Source organism: Sturnira hondurensis, unplaced genomic scaffold (genome assembly GCF_014824575.4).
Source record: "Sturnira hondurensis isolate 20B ecotype Veracruz unplaced genomic scaffold, ASM1482457v3 Scaffold0006496, whole genome shotgun sequence".
Taxonomy (NCBI): domain Eukaryota; kingdom Metazoa; phylum Chordata; class Mammalia; order Chiroptera; family Phyllostomidae; genus Sturnira; species Sturnira hondurensis.
In genome coordinates, this window is record NW_028079127.1 from 18,822,468 (window position 1) to 18,845,859 (window position 23,392).

General features: G+C 42.4%; 1 protein-coding gene and 1 pseudogene across 7 annotated transcripts in view; both read right to left on the bottom strand.

Moving 5' to 3' along the window:
- The window catches only part of DOCK3 (dedicator of cytokinesis 3), a 301,329-nt gene that overhangs the window by 106,499 nt on the left and 171,438 nt on the right, over positions 1-23,392 (bottom strand). For 6 of the 7 annotated variants that reach the window (XM_037049608.1, XM_037049606.1, XM_037049605.1 and 3 more), the window contains exons 10-11: positions 6,808-6,889; positions 350-410 (exon numbers count right to left, since the gene is read on the bottom strand). In XM_037049608.1, the coding sequence (XP_036905503.1) occupies positions 350-410; positions 6,808-6,889 (143 nt within the window). The remainder of the gene's footprint in view (positions 1-349; positions 411-6,807; positions 6,890-23,392) is intronic. The other variant, XM_037049609.1, reaches the window with a different exon arrangement.
- On the bottom strand, positions 1,988-4,575 carry LOC118989566 (60S ribosomal protein L18a-like; annotated as a pseudogene).

Genomic DNA, 23,392 nt, shown 5'->3' on the forward strand with positions numbered 1-23,392 from the left:
AACCGTGGCCATCAGGTCTGCTATCAGACGCCTGTGGCTGAGGCTGCCACAGAGGAGGGGCGGTCTGACAAAGAGAATGCCTATAAGCAGACCACTTGAAATAAAGAGTTTGGGTCCAAAACAAATAGAGAACAAAAGATTTTAAGTGGGGGGGGGGGGGATTATTCCTTTATATCAAACTCAGCTCCCACAGGAGCTGAGCCTAAGGCAGAGCTCCAATAGCAGCTGGACTCTCTTCCTGAGACCTGACGAAACAGGCAGAAGCGGGAAGAAGACAACGCTCACATGGAGCAGATTCTTGTCCCAGGTCGGGCTGGTCTTAGTCACGTGAATGAATAAGGTGTCGTACCTATTCGTATCACATGGGCAACTATGTACAAATCTCTCTTCATGTCTTTGCTGCTCAGATCCTAAGAAAAGAGGAAAAACAAGTTAATTGAGGCAATGAATACACAGAAATAATTAAAATTTCATTTTGAACCTCATGAGGTTTGCTTTTATGGCTTTAGCATTAAGTTATAAATGGGGGTGGGAGTCCAAGCACATCACAGTTTAGCATTATGTTATAAGCCTTTGGAAGTTTATTTTATTGATACTACTTCTCCAGCTCTTATTTAGAACACCTAACAAATATCTACAAGAGTTCTCACATCAGAAATCACCATGAAATTGCTAATATCACATGACAACATTTTGTAACAAAAGAAATGCTGAATGCACAGAAATGGGAAAACACCAAAAAGCCCCCTAATGACTGAAATTCTAAAGTTTATTCTTCAGTAATTTTACATTTATTCCACTGTCCACAAGTGGTTATTGCACACTATGTATGCTCCCTTGAAAAGAGATTAACTTGGTCGTAGTGAAACATCAATAATTTGATTTCTATTTCTAAATTTAGACATATGAGGTCTGTCCAGAAAAAGTCCAACCATTGTTAACATAACACGAATAGTTTGTATGGCATCAATGTAACCTGGCAGTCAAGGACAGTGGACCAGAATGCACATGTGTGAACAATGACGACTTCACTGTGCTAGTCAGTCACCGTTAAGTGAGCATGTGTACTGTGCTACCGTCACATTCAAAATGAGTAAGTAGAGCAACGAATCTGCATCAAATTTTGCATTAAGTTCGAACATTCATGCCTAAGCTTGAACATTCCTCCATGGACACTATTCAGATGATTCAAAAGGCCGAAGCTCTGGGCAACTGATGATTGGCTGCTTCATCATGATGTGCCCACTCACGCATCATGTCTCATGCAGAGTTTTTGGTGAAACAGCAAATCACCCAGGTGACTTAGCCCCCGTCACAGCCCAGATTTGGCACCCTGCGAGTTCTGGCTTTTCCCAAAATAAAAATCACACTTGAAATGGAAGAGATTTCATACTGTCTATAAGATTCAGGAAAATACAACGGGGTAGCTGATGGTGACTGTGAAAACTGTGTGAAGTCCCAAGGTGCCCACTTTGAAGGAGACTGAGGCATTACTGTCTATGTACAATGTTTCTTGTATTTTGTATCTTCTTCAATAAATGTCTCTCTGTTTCATACTTAGATACTTTCTGGACAGAACCTGTATATCATTTATACTTGAGTAGAAAGCTGAAAATAATTTTATCTGGAAAATTTTAAGGACTTCTTTAAGTAAACAAGTCTGATTCAGAGTCAGAAACTTTTAAAACTAGAGTTATAAAAATAATTTTACATATATACATTGCTTATGTTCAGAACACACTTTGAAATAAAATGGTTATTTAGGAGTATGTGTTTATACTTTATTTAACATGTACTTGAAGTGATGTTTCAGGCTTCCCACCGTCATCCACCCACTGCTCACTCCCAGCCATCGCTATGAATTAGTAATGACGGATGGAGTAACTGTCCTTAGTGAGATGGGCTCCCATGATTTCCATTATGCTTCTAGGAAAAGGTCCCTTGGTTCCATTTCCTTCCGATCTTTCAGCTTTTGTTTTTTCTGAGCACTCCGGTTTTCCCAAGAAGTTTATTTGGGCAGACCAGGGGACAGGGAGGCCCTGCATCTAAAAGAAGGTGTTGGGCCTCTTGGTGGTGAAGCATGGCTTGTGCTGGCCACAAAGGACCCGGTGGGGCAGGGGGAACTTGATCTTGGAGTCATGGAACTGCCTGACTGTCGGCCGGCAGCACTTGCTGGCCGCGATCTCCTCCACCTTCATGATCTGGATCGAGTAGGCATGGGCAGGATGCGGGGCCTCATGTCTCGGTAGCACTGGGTGACAGCGCCTGCGGTGGTCAGGTCCCAATACTCCTGGTACATGTTGTGGGTTCCACTGCGGGAGTCGTAGCGCAGCCAGATTCCAAAGTTCTTCACCCCAAGGAGGATTTTTCCAACACCTGCCCACAGAAGACGACTTCCCCTGAAGATTCCTGCATCTTCTTCAGCTGAGACACGAAGCACCGGAAGCAGGACTTGGCAACAACGTGATTAGGTGCAAAGATGCGCACTCGGTGGACGGGAGGCGTGTGGCACCTGGGGGTGGGCAGGCAGCGCCCCTCCACCTTGGACTCTCGCAGCGTGCCCAAGGCCTTCACAACACTGTCTTCGTGTGCGCCACCACCCACAAAAGGAAGTCTCCCAATCTTTCATCTTTTGATTGCTCCCAGATGCTTGTCTCTCTCCAAGAAAGCAGGAAAGGGACAACCAAGTGGTAGTCATAATTGTAAATGACCTTTGAGATCCAGAGCCCCTGTGTTGGCTTTGTTTTTAAACCCTGTTGCTGGGCACCTAAGGTTCAAAATTTCAGGAGGTTTCAGTCTCAGAATCCTGTTTGGCTTGCCTCACCCCAGTCCCAGCTCTGCCCCCTAAAATGGTTCTGAACATAAAAAAGAAAAGGAGACATTAAAAAGTAATGTGTAGCCCTGGCTGGTGTAGCTCAGTGGATGGAGTACAGGCCTGTGAACCAAACAACTGCGGTTCGATTCCCAGTCAGGTCACATGCCTGGGTTGCAGGCCAGTTCCCAGCAGGGGACACACAAGAGGCAACCATACGCTGATATTTCTCTCCTCTCTCCTTCCCTTCCCCTCTAAAGATAAATAAATAAAATCTTTAAAAACAAAAAAAGTAATGTAATGTGTAATGGTGAAAATGAACTTTTTGGATTCTAGGTGGTTATAATATTTTGTCAAATGCTTGATGGAATAATAAAATATGCTTATAACAATATAGGTTTAACAAATTGCTATCTCTGAAATCAAAAAGATAATTTTTACATGAAAGCTGTCTTTTGATATTAAAATGAGAGTTTCTGGCTCCATTTCACTAATTCCTTTAATTTAGAAATTGAATTCAAAATTATATCTTCAAAATAGTACTGTATTTTGACACTTATTAAGATGGCTACTAAATAACAGATAGAAATTGCAAAACAGATAATCCTTTTCATGTGCTTTTTGGGAGTGAAACGTGTTGGTTACAGAAGGGCACAGAAATGTCTGACGTGTTTCCAAGTGAAACGGTTCCTTCTGCACAGCTCAGACCGTATTACCCCAACTACCAACTGTCCCTGAAATGATCAATCCCCATATACCCAGAGAACTAATAGATGGGTTGTACACAAGAGCATGGGACCTCTCCTTTGGCTCTCTCTGACTGAATACACGGAAGGAGGCTTAAATATAACTTACTGTATTTTCCAAGTGGGTAGGCAGGGGCTCTTTCTGACCATGTTGTATATGGTACCTATAATTCTTTGTGGTATTTATTTGAGGCCAAGAAATATATGATAATAATCAATGCAAGAAAATATTTTGAGTAAAATTATTATTTGTGAGTTCCACATAATTTCAATGTCAAATTTTAATGTAATATTTAATGTAAATGTAAATGCATGGCTGAACACAGTTACTACAGAGTCATTAAACACACACTCTTCACAACTACGTACCAAGTGCAGCTATCCATATTAAAATTCCTATAAGACTTGTAAAATGGGAAGAGGGGTAACTAACCCACCATTCATCAGATGAGCAAAGTCTGAATTTAGATTTATTCACTGGACCATACCTTCCAATACTACATAATTAGAAGCTGGTTCCCAGCTACACTTGGGTAGAGAGGGCAGTGACTCAGGGCTCAGCATCTTAGACTCAGTTACTAATACTCCATTTGAAATATGGAAAAGTCAACTCACTTCCCTGTTCCTAATCTGCCATTTTCCTGTAGAGATAATGGGATTTACAAATACAAAACAAAGCCAATTTATTCATATTTACACTGCAGAAAAAGGCAATATTTTAATGTATGTTATTATACTAATAATCAAATTCATTCTCAATTCCAAGAAATCACTACTTAAAATTCTACTTTGAAATTTGAAAGAGTATAAATAAATGTGGCAAATATAATACCAACTAATGCAGCAACTAAATTCATTCTCTGAGCTGGTCACTCAAAGGTAACAAAATATAAGCACTCATTTATTTATGTAACAAGTCATTATTGCCCTCTTAGCACCTGTCAGGACCTACGTGTGAGACACTGGATACCTGGTAATGAGCAAGTACAGAGACAACACGCTCATATACACAACCATTGCATATCATGAAAGTCAGCAAAATCCCCACTGTATTAGACAACCACATAAATATACAATACCTCCTTCTTGGATAAAATTCTTCCTGCACAGGGAGCTCTGAAATCTAACAAGGCCAGGGGAAAAAAAAGCCCAGGCTTTCCAGTGAAGAGGGGTGTGCCTTGGATAATGTGATTACCTGCACTGTAGCTCTGACACCTGCTTGAGTAACCCCACAAAACTGCTCCGTCTGTGTGGCCCCTTTTCCTGATGCTAACTAAGGCAAGCTAGCAGGTTTGTATCAAGTACAGGTGTGCCTGCAGTTTCTTGCATTTACTCTGAAACTCTGTAGCACAAATGCCAATTTGGAAAACTCCTTTAGCCCCCAGGAGGAACTCAAGTTTTTGATAATAAGAAGACAGGTTCCACCAAAATTATTATTTTATGTAACCTGAAGTAAAACACAAAACTCTGGCATAAGACAATTTTTTCAAAAAATCTTATGTGCTTTGTACAAATTCCTCAAATCACCGTTGGGATCTTTTTAAAGAAATCCAGGACAGTCTGACAAGTGGTGTTTTTAGCAGCCTTCTGCCTCCCCACCACAGCGGCCCCACGGTACATATGACTGTCACGTGCGTCTCTGATTTACAAAGTGGGAGCTACAGCTCGGCTTCTGGGTCCATACAGATAATTAAAATGCTGTGAAGTGAAGATTTTGATTTACTGTAATTACATTCAAATATCATCATAATTAAGCTCACTTTTTCAAAGATGAGGACTGCACTCATCATATTCAAGGACAGCATGTGCACGCAGCTCTGTTCCACAAGGCCAAAGAGCAAGGAGTCAACAATTTCTTTTGCTGCTTTAACCAGAGAAGAGCAGACTGCCAGGATCTAGAAGGACCTCCTGAAACCACGGAGACATTCTAGTTCGGTTTCAGAATGGCAGCCCCAGAGCCCCAGTTCAGGAGTTCACCCAGAACTCTCTAGCGTTAAGTCCATTAACTGCAGTGTGGACTTGTCCCCCTGTTTTTTTCCTGTTAAGAAAGAGAGCATTGACCTTCCCAGACTACGACACCTCAACTCCCTTACCCGTCTTCACTGGTCTACATCTGCTCTTGCTTCCTGCATTGTCTCCTAAGCTTTGAATGCTGAGCTCTAAGGTGAACAAAACATCATTTTAGCTTAACAAGATTTGTAAATTTTTCTGCACATCTGGGGCATTTTCAACAATAGCTATCCTGGTGAAAATGGCTTCTGATTCTGCAGTAACATTTTTTGAGGTTTTGAAAGACAAAGTTGTAGTAAACAAACAAAAAAGTCAGGTAAGCAAATCCAATTTTACCTCTAAAAGAAAGTCACATATCACAAATCACATGTGTTTAAGAGGTGCACTGAAGCTGTGAGACACTTGTCACCCATCAATCACACACACATGACAGTGGCACTGAGAACCCACACATCTCTGCACAAATGGGTTTTGATATATCTCAGTGTCACTGAAGCAGATCAAAGAATCCATGATAGTTGAAGCTGGTTTAAAATCCTGACAGTCTTGTTATCTTCCTCAGTCCATAAATAAACTCAAATAAAGTAGAGCAGTTAGTTTTTTAACTGGGTAAAGAAAAAAACCTTAGTAAATCAGCATCAACCTGAAAAATACTCAAGGCAATGTGGTATTCTGAGGCTTAGCACTTTCCAATAAGCAAATCACCAAGCCTTCCAAGAGGTGATGAGCTCACGGTCTCAGACCATGAACAACATGGTTATTCAGAAAAGCCCCGAAGTACAGATCGTAGAAGGAAAAGACCCTCTGGTACCTGACTGAGGACTATTTAGCTTCTCTTTTTATGTACTCACACAAAAAATACACAGAAAAGCTGTAAATTTGATGGATGTCTTTTGAGAAACTAGATATATACATGAGAGAAATTCCCAGTGGCCTTGAGTAAGAAAAGTAAGAAAGACTTTTCTCAGATTTTAAGTGTCTATTATATTAAATAGCTTATAAAATCCACATTAGTAAAAGACATTTGATTATATTTCTTTAATAAAAAATCAGTTAAAAACAAATTTCAAGTTTTCTTTAAATATTTCATTAAAACCTGATAGAAATGTAAATCAAGTCCTATTCTCCCCAGTGTGTGGGGAAACAAGAATAAACGCTTGTTTCTAGGGTGACAGCACCCACATAGCAGGCCCCTCATCGGCGTCCACAGCAGAGAAGGAAAAGAGAGTTTGCACATACTGTGAAAAGGGCACACATCCGTTCTATCTTCTCTGGGTTCCTTGGCCCACCATTCTTGTTCAGTCTCACCAGAAACCGCTCACTGAAACGTAGGAGAGAGAGACAGAAACGTAAGGGACCAACGCTCCAGAACAAATAAAAAGGGCATTCAGAGAGAAACCCTAGATACTTTCAGGACAGCTCACAGTGACGGGCAAGGCCTAAAGTGCACATCTCCGAGTTGCAGGGCACTATTTGTCTTGCCAAGCAACATGCAAGGGACACTACAAACTGCCTGGTCGGTATTGCTCTCTACTTGTTACTGGTGGCTCTTACCTCCCTAAAAGTGCGTGCTCCCTGAGGACAGCAGTAAAGATCACCTCGTTATTAACCCCAATACCCCCAAAGCTCCAGGCATAATGCTAAGACCATAGCAAACATATACAGTCTCTGATGTGAACACTCGGATGATAAACATATACATCATGCCAGATCCAAAATAATCTCTACAACCCAATTTACATCCTCTATATATAACTGTCAAGAGTCATTTGAGGGCAAAGAGAAAAATGTTACAGGAACTTAAAAAACTAGGTAAAAAGTCAGAGAAATAATATATTATAACTAAAGCAATGGCCAGAATTCAATAGGGCCATTAAAATATTTTATTCCCTAAACAATACAGGGTAATCCTGAAGGAAAACATTAGACTAAAAAAAACTTCAGAAACATAACATAAACTAATATCAAAAAAAGGCAAAAACCCCTCAGAAACAGTGTTTGCAACATCTGGAGAAATGTCTGCTGGCTCCCTCATCTGCTCCCTGTCCCCACCCAGGATCTCATTCCTCTCTCTTCATCCCAAGGTTCCCTATGAACTGTAACAAAAACACTGAGCCATGGCAAAAACAAGGTATGGGATTCTGAAAGCACTTACTTCTGCTGTACCTAAAGCCGTCGCAAAAACAAGGTATGGGATTCTGAAAGCACTTACTTCTGCTGTACCTAAAGCCGTCGGTGTACTCACTATACACACATGGTTTCAGGGAAGGGGCCAGAGTAAGTTGTACTAGAATTGTAAGATATAGTATCAATTGCAGGGGTTGCTCAGTTTGTTCACTTGCTTATTTGGTCAACAAATAGTTACTAAAATCTGTGTGCTAAACATGGGAATTACAAATGTAAACAAGATGTATACAAGGTACTTTTCTTCATAGAGCTTCACAGAGCTTTCAGTTAAATACACAGAAATGAGGCTCAGAAAAGATGTGGGCCAGATATAAATTTGAGACTCTTCAACCAGGGGACTAAATGGAAATAAGGAGGAAATGGCTACTGAACGAGAAGGAAACAGGGCTTTTATCAGAATCCTGAGGGCCACTGGTATTTAAGAAGCAGGTAAAAGAGACCTTGACCAGTGCGGCTCCATTGGCTGGGCATCACCCTGCAAAGTGAAAAGTCACTGGTTCAATTCCTGGTCAGGGCACATGACTGGGATGTGGGTTCGGTCCCTGGTCAGGGTATGTATGGAAGGGAACTGATCAATGTTTGTCTCTCCCATTGATGTTTCTTTTCCTCTCTTCCTCCCTCCCTTCCCCTCTCTGTAAGAATAAATTAAATCTTAAAAAAAAAAAAGCAGGCAAAAGAAGAAAAACTAGACACACGAGGACAAACAGAAAAACAAAAAGAAATAAGGAGGATGGTGCAACGCACTATCAGTCAAGGGAAGAGTGTCTGACAGAGGAGGAAGGGGTCACTGAGGTGCAAGGCTACAATAAATCACAGGAGACCAGGACAACCGGTGTCTACTGGATGTCAACCAGAGATTACTGGTGATTCTGGCAAGAACTGGTTTAGTGAAACAGTAGAGAAAAAGGCCAGAGGCCAAGTGTGAGGAGTAACAAGTGAGGAGCAGAAACAACACCTAGACCACTCTTTACAAAATGGCTGTGACCGGGCAGAAGTTATAAACTTTTAGTTAAATGAGCGTGTTGGGTTAAGGGAGGTCTTTGTTAGAAGACAGGGTAGACCCAAGATGGTGGAGGAATAAGTGGAAGCTACACTAACCCCCTTGCAGCACGAAACTAGAATTACAACTAAATTATAGAAAAATCATCCTGAATAACCAACTGAACACTAGCTGGAGAGAAGCCTTATAACCAGGAACAGAAAGAAGAAACGACTTCATCGTAACAAGACTGGTAGGGAATGCAGAGAAGGCACAAGAGAGCTGGCTGGGCTCCCCCAGGCAGCAGCTGAAGTTCCAGAGGGGTATTTCATCAGCTGGAGGGTTCCCCCCAAGTGTGGGGTTTATACCCCAAGCTAGGCTCTCCAGCCTATGGCACCAGAGTAGGAAAGGAACCAAGATAACATCCAGTTGTGAAAAGCAGCAGGGTTCCTGTCCACCAGGGAGAGACGGCTGGAGATACAGAGAGCCTCTTAAAGGGCCAACAAACAAAATTCCAACTGCAGGCACTTAGCCTGGGCTCCAGCTGAGGGAGGGCAGAGTGGACTAGAGATGCTTGAGGAAGAGTCTGGGACTGGAGGCTCTGGGAGGAAAACTGAAGGAACAGGTGCCAGGATCCCTGTGATGAGGAACTCCACACACTGCAGAGGCCATCTTTCTCCAGCGAAGCACTCTCCTCCAAGGGAAGGGAGTCAGCCTGGGGGGAAGCGTAACCCCACCCACAGGAATTACTCTCACCGGACCCTGTGGGGCTTCAGCACTGCTGCTGAAGAGTACAAGAGGAAGCAATCTCAGTGAGTGAGCCTAAAAGAAAGCCTGCAGGCAGAGGCAGATCTCTGAGAGCTCTGAGACTTCAGCTGACCCTCTCCTGGGTCCGGTGCTGGTACAAACCAGCCTTGGTGCAAAGTCAGGTTCTTTCTGCCCACAACCAGGCCTAGTCACAGGCAGTGTTTGACACAGGCCTGAACCAGAGTCTTTACACATCTACCTAATACACAGACACAAATACAAAGAAGCCAAAGTAGGAAGACAAAGAAACAGACCCCAAATGAAAGAACAAGAGAATTCACCAGAGAACTAGATGAAATGGAAGCGAGCTATGATCAAATAGAGAGTTTGGAGTAACAATTATAAGGATACTCAACAGCATGAAAAAAGACATAGAAATCATTAAATAGGGCCAGTCAGAAACAAAGAATGCAATTTCTGAAATAAATAATACACTGGAAAGAATAAATAGTAGGTTAGATGAAGCAGAGGATCAAATCAGTGATTTGGAAGATAAGGTAGAAAAAACATCCAAGCAGAGCAGCAAAAAGAAAAAAGAATGTTAAAAAATGAGGAGCGCTTAAGAAACCTTTGGAACAGCATGAACTGTAACAACATCTGCATCTCGGGATACCAGAAGGAGAAGAGCAAGCAAGGGATCAAGAACCTGTTTGAAGAAATAATGACCCAAAACTTCCCTAATCTGGTGAAGGGAAAAGACATACAAGTCCAGGAAGCTCAGAGAATCCCAATCAAGCTGGACTTAAAGAGGCCTACACCAAGACTCATAACTAAAATTGCAAGGCTCAAAGATGAGGAGATCATCCTAAAAGCTTCAACAAAAAGCAGGGAGTTACCTACGAGAGAACACAAATTAGACTGTCATCTGATTCTCAACAGAGACATTTCAGACCAGAAGGGAGTAGCATAAAATATTCAAGGTGATGAAAAGCAAGGACCTACAACCAAGGCTGCTTTACCCAGCAAGGCTACTATTTAAAATCGAAGGAGAAATAAGGAGCCTCCCAGACAAGAAACAGCTAAAGGAGATTGTTAACACCAAACGAGCACTGCAACAAATGTTACAGGGCTTGCTTTAAGAAGAAGAAAAAGAGAAAGGAAAAACAAAAGAAAACAGTCTAGCAATAAAACGGCACTAAATATGTATCCATTGATAATCACCTTTAATGTAAATGGCTTAAGGTTCCAAACGAAAGACACAGGGTAGCTTAATGGATAAGACAATAAGACCCATATATTCACGCTGTCTACAAGAGACCCCTCTCAGATCAAAAGATACAAACATACTAAAAGTAAAGGAATGGAAAAAGATATTTCACACAAATGGAAAGGAAAAATAAAGCTGGGGTAGCAATACTTATAGTTAACAAAATAGACTTTAAAATCAAGGCTGTATTAAGAGACAAAGAAGGACACTACAGAATGATAAAGGGAACAATCCAACAACAGGATATAGCCCTAGTAAACATTTATGCACCTAACACAGGAGCTCCTAAATAAGTAAAGCAAATTTTGATGGACATAAAGGGAGAGACAGACATAAAGAGAGAGACTGACAGAAAGACAGCCATAGCCAGGGATTTTAACACCCCACTGACTTCAATGGATGGATCTTCCAGACAGAAAATCAACAAGGAGACAGCAGCCTTAAATGACACACTACATCAAATGGATTTAATTGCTCTCTTTAGAGCATTTCATCCCCACACAGAGAATATACATACTTTCATGTGCACATGGAATGTTTTTTAGGATAGGCCACATGCTAGGACACAAAACAAGTCTCAATAAATTTAAGAACACTGAAATCATATCAAGCTTCTTTTCTGACCACAATGCTATGAAACTAGAAATCAATCACAAGAAGAAAACTGAAAAACACATAAAGACATGGAAGCTAAATAACAATGGAAGCAAAATATACAGAGATGTTATTAAACAATGAATGGGTCAACCAGATCAAGGAAGAAATAAAAAAATACCTTGAAGCAAATGAAAATAAGAAAGCAACAATCCAAAATCTGTGGGACACTGGGAAAGCAATCCTAAGAGGAAAATTGATAGCACTGCAAGCCTATCTCAAAAAACAACAAAAAGTTCAAATAAACAATCTAACTTTACAGTTAAAGGAAGTTGAAAAGGAACAACAAACAAAGCCTAAAGTGAGTAGAAGGAAGGAAATGACAAAGATCTGAGCAGCAATAAACAAAATAAAGTTTTTAAAAAATGATACAAAAGATCAATAAATCCAAGAGCTGGTTCTCTGAAAGGGTAAACAACATTGACAAACATCTAACCAGACTCATCAAGAAAAAAAGAGAGAAAACACAAATAAATACAATCAGAAATAAAAGAAGAGAAATAACAACTGACATCAAAAAAATACAAAGGATTGTAAAAAACTATTATGAACAGTCTCCATTAAAATCCATGAAAAAAACTGAACCTTGATCCTTGCCTACAAAAAATTAACTTGAATGGATCATAGACTTAAATATAAGAGTTAAAACTACAAGAAAACACAGGAGAGAATGAAGACAAGTAACTTCGTATCTTGTTCACAACTGTATTTCCATATTTAGCACACAATAAAAAAATCTTTGTGGTCCTGGCTGGTGTAGCTCAGTGGATTGAGCACTGGCCTGCAAACCAAAGGGTTGCAGGTTCAATTCCCAGTCAGGGCATGTGCCTGGGTTGCAGGCCAGTTTCCAGCAGGGGCCAATTTCCAGCAGGGTATGCATGAGAAGCAACCATACATTGATATTTCTCTCCCTCTCTCCATCCCTTCCCTTCTAAAGATAAATAAATAAATAATAATTTTTAAAAAAGACTAAAAAAAAAGGGCATGTTGCACTGATACATGCTACAGCGCAGATGAACCTCAAAAACATTATGCTGAGTGATGGAAGCCAGTCACAAAAGACCACATTTTGTAAAATCCCATTTCTATGCAATGTCCAGAACAGGCAAATCTATAGAGAAGAAAATAGATTTAGTAGTTGCCTAGGGCTGGGTGTTTGGGGAAAAAATGAGATGACTTCTAAAGGGTATGAACTTTCTTCTGGGGGTGATGAAAATATTCTAAAAGTATGATAATTGTTACACAACACCAATATACTAAAAGCCACTACATTGTGTCTTTTGAATAATGAATTCTATGGTATGTGAATTAGGCCTCATAAAGCTGTTGCAAAAAACAAACCACACCTAACCTGTTCCAGGCTTTGTCTTGCTGTCTGATAAAATAAGTCAGATCTCGTAGATCTGCAAGGCCTTGTGTAGAACATCTGATACACCACGCTCAAGCCTTTCTTGTGTCCTCCTCTCCACATACACTGGTCTTCTCCAAGTTTCTTCAACAAGCCAAGCTCCCACTGCCTTAGGACCTTTGCACGTGCTATTACCTTTGCCTGAAATGCTGTTCTTTCAGCCCCAGTGGTTTAGCTCACATGCCAGTTTCCCAGAGAAGCCAACTTTGATGTCAGCAAAAACAAGACATCTTCTCTCCCCATTACCCTCTCTCTCTGCTTTACAGCACTTGGCACAAACTCATTATTTTCTTTGTTTATTGTCTTTCTCTTACATGAGAGAATACACTCCCTAAATACAAGGGGACCCCTGTTCACTGCTATATTTCTAGTGCATTCAAGAGTCTAGGTGCTCAATAAACGTTGAACGAATGAAAGTGGAAATTCCCTGAATATCTGCTCTATGGAAATTTGCTGATGAAAGTCACCAGTACTAATGGGTAGCATCACCATCATACTATGCAGAAACACTGATGAGCCACCAGGGAGCAAACGAGATGGTTAACACAAGTCAACCTTCTAACTTAGAGACCAAGGACTGAGATGCATCAGGCATGTTGTGGCAGAGAGTTTTCCCCAGCTGTTCATTAAAATCCCTGTTCTCCATTTCTTCTTGAGCAGCCAGATAGACTACACTTCTCAGCCTCCCTTGAAGTTGGGTGTGACCTTGTGACTGTGCTAGACATCAAAATGTTGATGGGAGTAGGGTGGGCCGCTTCCAGGCTTAGCCCCAAACACCTCTTACATGTGTGCACTGGTCCTCTCTCCCCTTTCCAACGCCTGGAATAGAGACGATCCCCAGGGCCACCAAGGGGCCACACACTGGTGATGGCAGAACACCCAGCAGGCTGGGTCCCTGTTTGGAGCTGTTAGATAGCCACAGAGGCAGGTGTGATTTGGAGGGGCTATGCCAAGCTCTGGTCCAAAGACAAAAGGATAAAGAGAATTTGGGGTGGACAGAGTTGCTAGCCCTATCAGAACCTCAGAACTTCTCTCCTACTCCTTGACAGAGAAAGGAGGCTGCTGAGGCAGTTCTCACAGTGCCCACCTGAGCTTCACATTTCCTAGAGTCCTTCATGCTGCTGGTTTCACCTGACCCTCTTCACAGTTTGTGAGACATTCAAAATAACTTTTTTTTTAATTTCAAAGGGCATTAGCTACACATATAATTATTTCCTGTTTTGCTAGCTTCTCCATGTGTATGATGAATAAATGATGCTCTCTGTTAACATTCAAACTCTTTGAAGGCCAATATCTACATGATGTTTCCTGATTTGGCAATAGCTATTCTAAAAAGAATAGTTAAATATTGCTAGGAAATAGTTTACCAAACACAGACAGGTTTCTACCCTCTAACACTGCTCAGAAGTTTAAAATGTTATGTCTTCTAAGTGCGAGCAGGACAGGTGGTATCTGACCCCACGATGTGCTTTTATGTGAGGCAATGGGGTCTGTATGGACATAGTTTGAGAGCTGCTGCTGGACTCTGTTTGCCAGCCAGAACTACAGCAACTACTCCTATTTCCCAAAGGTGTGAAAAAAACTGTGGCGAGAGAGTAAAATTCATTCGTCAGATTTTATAAACATCCACACCTCTACATGAGGGCAACGTGTCAGTTTTTCTCTTAATCTGGATGAGAAAATGCTACCTCTTTCAAGAGAAAAGAAGAGATGATGTTAAATTCTCAGTCTTCAATAAGCAATGTTATAAGAGAACTGCTCTACACATAGTTATCCTCATGACAAGCTATGCATGAACGGTATGTGAAGTTACATTAATTTCTTATTATTGAGCAAGTTCGTACAACTGAATTCCATTAATTTGAATTTGCGGCAAGTCTAACAGCGCGTTAATTCTAAAGTCACTTTCTCTTCTGAGAGTTCTAATTCACACACTGCACACATTTCTTCCCTGGTACTGATGTTCGGTGAATTCCAGAGTGGAGCCAGCCTGCGCCAGGCACTGAGGCAGAGACAGAGCCTCTGAGCCTCAGGGAGGGCATTTTCTGAAGACTCTGTTTTGGAAACACAAGCACACTCCTCAATGAATTCAAAGAAATTCTCTCAACTTTTGCAATTTACTCTCATGTTTCTCATCTGGTCCTCCATGGAAATAGATGCCAGCTACTTAGCATCTCTCTCATGATAACCTTCCAGGTGCTTAAAACAGGCAAGCAGCCCCAAGGCCATACTATATGGTACAACCCAACAGATTGGGAAATCTCTAATATTTCCTCATAGATTCATTTTCCAATTTAGATCACTCGACTTTATTTCTCAAGTTCTTCAAGTTTTCCCACTTCATTCTAAAGCAGGAAGTGCAGAAATGCATAAAGGGGTTTCATAAAGGTAAATTAATGCTGTGATTTTCAATTTCATTTTTAGCATCAGCTTTCCTCTTCCCTTCAACAAAACCTTTCGCTGTTGACCAGCATACAAAAATTGAAAACAGAGCTACTTTGCCCTAATCACAAGTGGAGGGAGGAAGGGAGCGGTGGGAATCCACCCTCCTAGGCCTCTTTCCTAACCACCAACCCTGGGAGACTTCAGGGCTCCAAAGAACACTTTCGTAACTACAACTACCATTCAGAGGTTTGCTAGCCTTCCTCCTTCCTTTTTATTTGTTCAACAAGCATTCGTGAACTCTTACCATGTGCCAGGAACTGAGCTGGATGCTGGGGATACAGAATTGAAATGCTCCCAACCCCCAAGGTTCTGAGTCTATTAGAGGGGAGACACAAGAACCCCCAAATTGCAGCACAACGTAAACACTCTCTCCTTCTGCGGAAAGGGGTTGGCAAGCTCTACTGGGGTTAGAACGGCTATCTGAGGAGATACTGAACAAATTCTGGCAATACTGCTGGGCTTGCAGCATTTGGTAAGGGGGAGGTCGAGATGGAGAGAAGGGGGTTCCAGGAGGAGAGTGCACCAAGGGCAGACCAACACATGAGGCAGCTTTATGATGGGGGAGCTGGGAGCGTGAGTTAGGAGGGCACTGGAGTGCTGGGCAGGGGTCAAAGGTGCTACCAACGGGAGTACCTGGCAACTTACTAAAATGCAGAGTCCTGGCCGCATCCCAGTTCTGGATCAGAACCTCTAAAGGAGAGAATCTTGGAGGGAGACCAAAAATTTGTACCTTAGAAAAGGTTTCAGTTGGTTCTTAGGATTAACAAGTTTGAAAAAGTCCATTATGGGCCTCAGAGTGGCTGTGAGAAGCAGTGTTGACTCGTAAGTCTTTGAAATAATCACTTGGGCTGCAGCATGGAAGGCAGGTTGGTAACACAGAAAATACTCCAAAGACAACTGGAGTAGCCCTGGGATGCTATGATGCACAGTGGAGACTGCAGAGAAGCGAACGGATGTGAGATAGATTCAGGAGACAGAGCTGACCAGGTTTAGAAGTTGACCGGACGTAGTAGCACCAACCAGAGAAGATGCAAAGGAGGGAGGCAGTTCAGATGTGCATGCTGACTTTGAGGTCTCTGTGGGGTATGTAGGTAAAGAGAAAATAGGCAGCTGAGAGCCCACATCACAGCAGAAGCCCAGAGAAAGGTCTGGGTGGGAGACCCAGCTCCACCCTCATCAGGATGCCAGAGCAGCAGCAACGGCAGCCACTAAATGAGCATTTTCTGTGCACCAGGCATTGTTTAAAAAGGTGTTTCTTTTCTTGCATTTAATCTTCATAATAGGAATTTCACCTCTGGAAAAAAAATGAGAATCAGAGGGGCCAAGTTCCTGGCTCAAGATCAGAGAGCAGAGAAAAATGGTAAAATTGGAATTCTAATCTCAGTCTGTCTGACCTCCCGACCCATGCTCTATCTCTGTGTTTCATCTTATGAAATGAGATAGAAAGAAAAGTGTGTGGTGGGGGAAGGGCGCAGAGGGTTTCCACGGGCAAATACATCTGGGAAGTGCTGCACGCCACATCTTGCAGGACGCGTGTCTGCATATGCTCCGAGGGGTGCTGCATAAAGGAATCCCAGCTGGCCCCAGGGGCTCTAGTACGCACATGGGGACCCGACTCTTCTGACTAGAGAGTGTGTGCCAAGCCCCCATTCCAGCTCTGCTGGCGGCACCTAGTCTCTTCGAAGTTCATAGCACACCCACCCAGGAGACAGAGACGATGAAGCAATGCTTTGTTTGATTCATAACAAGCATAGACTCTTGACTGATAAACCACCCCCCCAAACCAGATTCTGTTCATTTTCTCTAAAGCAAAAGAGACACATAAGTAAAATTGTTATTACATATTCTCAAAAACAGTTGTAATAGCATTTTCATAATTACATAGGGTCTTTAGGAATCACGCACTTCTCACGAAAATGCACTCAATGGTAGTTTCACGATCAGTTACAGGGGAACTACTGTTGTTTTTACTCAGATGACTTCGGTTCTCACCCGGAATCAGGCTCCCGATTCCGGTGATAAAAAGCACAAGGATGAGTAAGTGGGGTGAGGTGAGGGTAAGGCTCTGCTGACAGGACCGCACAATCCTGAACCCATTCACCTTTGCCTCGCCCAACAACACTCAAGAAACAGCGCTTCTCAGGAAGGTGAACATCCATGTGAGGAACTTGGGGGGTGGGGGTAACCCTGCCTTCTATATGTTTTGCTAGTCACACCTGTGGGGACTGAAGAAGTGCCACAGTTTCATACTTCTCAGCTCAAGGTCAAGCAGGCTGAAGTACTACAGAAACTATTATGAAGCCCTCCAAGACAAAAAAAGGAAGGTCAGAACAGGAAACTGCTTCTCTGTATTCAGCAACAGCTCTCTAGTCTGGTGTGGACGAGTGTACCCTTTGTAGATGGGTCCCTTACAATTTCCCAAGAGTAATCTGGTGGTTCTCTAAGAAATGAAAAATCGATAAATGAATGAAAGTTGGAAATAACCTATTAAGCTAAGAATTCTTTCATCAAATGTATAGAATGCTACCTCTTAATTTAACTGTATTCAAATAAATATATGACCAAGCACTACTGCAGAAAAATAAAGCATTTAAGAGCAAATCACTGATAACTTGACCTAATGTTTTCCAATTTACTTACTATGAGAAGAGGAAAGAGTTACACGAATGCTAAAGTGTGCTTGCTAAGACCGCATGTAAAAACACTGCCTTGGCAATAATAATAGTATGGGAAAATAAGGGTCATTTATGAAAGATCATACCCAACATAATCTATAGTGGCATTTTCTAATGGATATTCTAATAACTGAAAAAAGATGACCTTAAAAATTCACTCTTTCACTAGTAGGATTTGATTGCACGTGAAACAACCTTTGGACGAGCAAACATCACTCTCTCCAGGAATTCAATGCCTAAGACTTCCCAGTCTTCACAGTTAGGCTTCGGACTTCTACATGGCAGGATGGAAAAAAACAAAAACCGAGGCTTTGAACAGGACGGCGACAACTGCCATCATGTGTGCTGCGTGTCAGAGCTCACCAGCACTTTCTCACGCAGCGCCTCCTGTGGAGAACCGGGAACCTCCCCCCAGCTTTCAGTGGGAAGAGGACTTTCCTGGGCTCGTTCCCCTCCCGCGTCATACACTATATGGGTAACATTTGGTTCTGTGCTTCCCAGTTCTTTGTTCAAAATGTGAGCATTTTTGTTTTTTTTAATTTCATTCCTTTACTCACTACACATCTTTTCTCTTAGGCATGACAGAAAGTAAGAGGAATATTTATTTATTCACAGATGGAAGAAAAATCATAATGACCTAAGGTTTTTCCTGGACTATCACACAACAGATACACACACACACACACACACACGTGCTCCTGCAGAGCTGGCCTGCTGTGACTGTGTCAGTCCTCTAAGGACACCAGCACACACACTCTTTGTACTTACTAACGTGTTCTCGTTACTACTTCTACTGCTGTTTTGCTGCCTCAGAGAGGCTGTCTTCCTGTGCAATGTTGTATGTCATGAGGGACTCCTAATGGGAACAGCAGAGCTTATAGAAACCAAAATAAACATACAGAGGAAAAACAGAAAAATCTTAATTGTTTTCTGAATGGAAGCTAGAAAACTCAACCAACCTGAAAGCCAAATAAATATTTAAATATGCCAGGCATTTTACAAGATTATTTTCTAGGCTTTTAAAGTATAAGGCTCACAAACTCAGGGATAATCTCAAGCAATAAAAGCAAATAAAGCCATGACCAGTGTGGCTCCATTGGCTGAGGTTTGTCCCACAAAGCAAAAAGGTCACCAGTTCAACTCCCAGTCAGGGCACATGCCTGGGTTATGGGCCCAATTCCTGGTTAGGGCATGTACAAGAGGCAACTGACTGATGTTTCTCTCCCTCTCTTTCTCCCTCCTTACGTCACTCTCTAAAAATAAACACAATCTTTTTTTTTTAAGAGCAAATACAGATTTCCTAAGTACTAAAACTTTGAAAGTATTTAAGATCTTTTTTGTTAGAAGTTCAAGATATAGGAACAATGTTCACTACACTATCAAATTCTTTTTTACTTTCATTTAATACGGAAAGCTGGCGATATAAACAATACTACATTTAATGTAACTAGTAAGGTATAAAGACAAAATTTGAACTCAAGTCTGAATTCTCCCAAGCCTGTACTCATTTCAATTGCCTTTCATGATATATACTTAAATAGTGAAAATAAGAAACAATATTGATCAGAGAGAAATAAAGCAATTTGAAAATGGCTACATGTCTCTACATATTAAATACCTATACATGCACACAAATGGATACATCTCAGACTACAAAGGACTCTCTCATTCTTAATTTTCCTCTTTCCTTCACGTCTTCCCCTTCTCTTCACTGGCATCCGGTGCCCACAGACTCAGTCCACCCTTCCGCCGTGGCTCTGCACCACCAGTTCACCACATCACCACTCAGTCCACCGGGACTGTGCCATGCTATACAATATGGTAGCCACTAGCTCTATGCATTTATAACTAAATTTAATTAAAAGTAAGTAAAATTACAAACTCGTGTGAAGGAAAAGGCACAAGGAAGCCTGCACACAGACTCCTTCAGATGGTCTGTGTCCTCTTGTATGACCCAGCTGCGTATCCTCACTGTGTTGCTGCAACAAACTGCAGCTATGAGTAAAGCTGGGCACGTAAGCTCAGATCCATGAATCCCTGTGGTGAACGACAACTAGGGGCCCTTCCTGGCCCGTCAACACCTCCTTCAGGTCAAGTCCTTATCTGTGAAGCAGCAGGGACCATACCTCCTACATTACTGCAGCTCTCAAAGAATCAAGCACAGACACAGTTTATATAGAGACTTGCTAAACAAAAATAAACCTTACTTAATACAGTCTTCTTGACTTCTAATGACTTTATGTTTATAAGGGCAATGCAATTAAAATATCAAGGCAGCTGAGAGCAAACGAGAAGTACTAAAGGGCAGTTTCCCCCAAGAAGGTTGCTGTCAGCACACACACAGTTTGTCCTGCTTTGAAGACTCTCGGGAGCTTCAGGGCAATAAATGAACATACTGAATGTGCCTGCTGAGGCCGCGGAGCTCTGATGGCACCATAGCTTGGTGGGATCTCTCTGCTGTCCTGCCTCCTAGACAAAACTGACAAAAATCCTGTCACCTGAGGTCGCAGGAAGGTGCCCAGCAAAAGCAGGGCCTCTGCAGTGAGAACAATCTTTGCAGTGACAACCGACCTTTATTTGCCCTTCCTGTCTTTCAGGAGCCCAAAAATAGCACCTAAAACACCGATGTTTTGATTCATGAGCAAAGCCCTAACACCCATAATAACAATGATACAGGTAATTGGGACTATTTACCGGGATTCACTATCTGCCAGGGCCTGTTCTAGGGACTTCACCTGCATTATCACTTTGATGAAGCAGACGCTACTCTTCCATAGTTGAGGAAATGAAAGCACAAAGGGGTTAAGCAGCACTAACCACGATAAGACAGGTATGATCTAGCAGCAGTGTGAGTTCAGAGAGTTTAGGACAAGGGCAAAGACAGACCTCAGAAGTCAAAGCCCAGGAATCCTGATGAATTCTGACTTCCAGGCCTGAGACTGGAGAATCTCAGGCAGGGCTGGTATGGGGGATGGGCCATGGGAGGGTTGAATTATCCTCAGAGTGGGATGAAGCCACAGGCTGGTCATGGCTGACCACAACCTGGTCAGGAGCAGAGTGTGGATCCAGAGTAGGCAGATGGGGTGAGGCAGATGCTAAGACACAGCTCCTAGGACACCACAGACACTGTCCCCATAATGGGTCTTTTAGTCCTTACAGGGCAGTTCTCAACCTGGGGTCAGATAGGCTTCAGAAGCTCTGTGTACTTTGAGAAGCTGGATGTGTATCTGTGCGCATCTGCAATCTTGCAAGCAGAGACTAGCAAAGGGTCCTAGGCTTATTCTTCCTGGTTGACTTCTGTGCCTTCACACACCCACGAACCCTGCAGCCCCATGTCAGGTGCCAGGCCGCTCTTCTAGGCGGTGGGAAACTGACCACAGGCTGATTCCTCCATCACCTCTACAGCCATACTTCTTGACTAGTAACCCTATGCAAATGCCCACTAACCATTTAATATTAACTCGGTTAGCTGTTCCTCAAAAGCCATCTATAGAGTGCTCAGGGTAAGCCTTAATATATCCTACAAACTTCTTAATGGAAGAAAAAAGATGTTTCAGTGCAAAAACTCAGGCAAACTACATAAGAAGTAAAAAAAAAACATATTTCAGGGTTTCTGAAGCAGATATTTAATTTGATCTCACCAAGTTCCTGCCTCAGCTTTCTCTTAAATCTGGGCTCCTGATGTACTTCAGGGGATACAGCATCCTGGCACCAAGAATCTGCACCTCAAGGGACTGCCAATAGGAAAACCTGCCTGTTGTGTTTTGGAAGTGAGCAGTCGCTAAGTCACACTGGGCTGCTGGTGCTGCTGGTATCCATGATTATGAGCATTAGGTTCCCATGAAAGTTTCTGATTTCTGTGTCCTGCTGATCCTGTGCTATGCATGGCTGTTCTCTCATGAATTGCTGTGGCAACATGGTGAAGTGGAAATAGAGCAGGAGGGGGGATCTGGACTTGAATCCTGGACTGTACACTAGTAAACTGTTCAACCTCAGAGTTGATGCAGGGACTCAACTACGTGGCATGTAAGTTCTTGGCATGGGGCTTGGCACACCACATACTCTCAAGGAGTATTCACTTCTGTCTCTTTCTATCCCTCATTCCCCAGAGACCAAACCAAACCATCACATTTCAAATTAAGCCTCACAGGGAAATACACCCTGGATGGTATGGCTCAGAGGATTGAGTGCCGGCCTGTGAACCAAAGGGTTGCCCCGGTTCGATTCCTAGTCAGGTCACATGCTGGGTTGCAGGCAAGGTCCCCAGTAGGGGATGCACGAGAGGCAATCACACACTGATGTTTCTCTCCCTCCCTTCTCTCTCTAAAAATAAATAAAATCTTTTTTTACAAAAAGCCTCACGAGAAAAGACAAATCATTAAACATAACTGTCTTTCAATTTTCTTCTGAATTTATCACAGCCTAATTCAACTTATTTATGACTCTAGACATTTCTATCTCCCTACCACCTGACTCCCTATCTTCTATCTTCATGCTCTTCTATCTTCATGCTCCCCCCTGAAAGCCTTCCTTAGCCTGCCCTCCTTACCCACCACACTCTTCAGACTAATCCTCACCCCTGCATCTACACGCCTGCACTGCCCACTTACTTCACTGGGTACGTGTTTTCTTATCCAGTCGTCTGAAACACCATTTAAACTAAAGTCTCCCCTCAGGGCCTCCAATTCTAATATCTAAGCTGCTCTGCAGCTTCTGGCATCAGTGCCGGCCCAGGACAGGTCCTCCTACCCCATCTCTGCTATTCCAATGTTTCCTTTGTTGCTTTCTGCTGATTCTTCTGACTTCTCCTTTGCAGTCTATTTAGCTGGATCTTCTTCTTCCTCTCCTTGTTCTTTCCTTAGCTCATTCATTCTCAAAATACTCCTCTTTCGGGATCTGATCCCCTCTTCTAGCTTTAACAGTAACTGTATGCTGACACCCTAAACCTCCGGCCTGGATTTCCTTCTCTCCAGATCAAGCATTCCAATCTTTTGGCAATTTCAAACTCCTTTTTTTTAAACCTCTGCAGTACAAATCCCATTCACTCCCAGGGTCATGTGGCATTTCTAGCATGCTGGCTATAGTACCACCCCTTTCCCTTGGAATGCAGCTGAGTGAGATTCAGAGATTTATGGGCCTGCCAAATTCAGGAACCAAAGAAGCCTACTGGAAATCAGTAACTAAGTGATCAACTGGTTGAGGGGCAGTGGGAATTCTGCAGTTAGGGGCCCAGCAGAAGTCAGTTACTGGGAAAAAGTGTTTAGAGCTGCACATCTCAGGCTTCAATGTGCAGATGAACCTGGTGAAACTTAACGTGCAGATCTAGGGATCTTACCAGAAATGCATATTCTGACTCAGTACTTGGGAGGAAAGGGCTGTGATTCTCAGCTTCTAACAAGCTCCCAAGTTTTGCTGATGCCTTTTGTTCTTGGACCAAACTTTGAGTAGCAAAGTTTGATAGG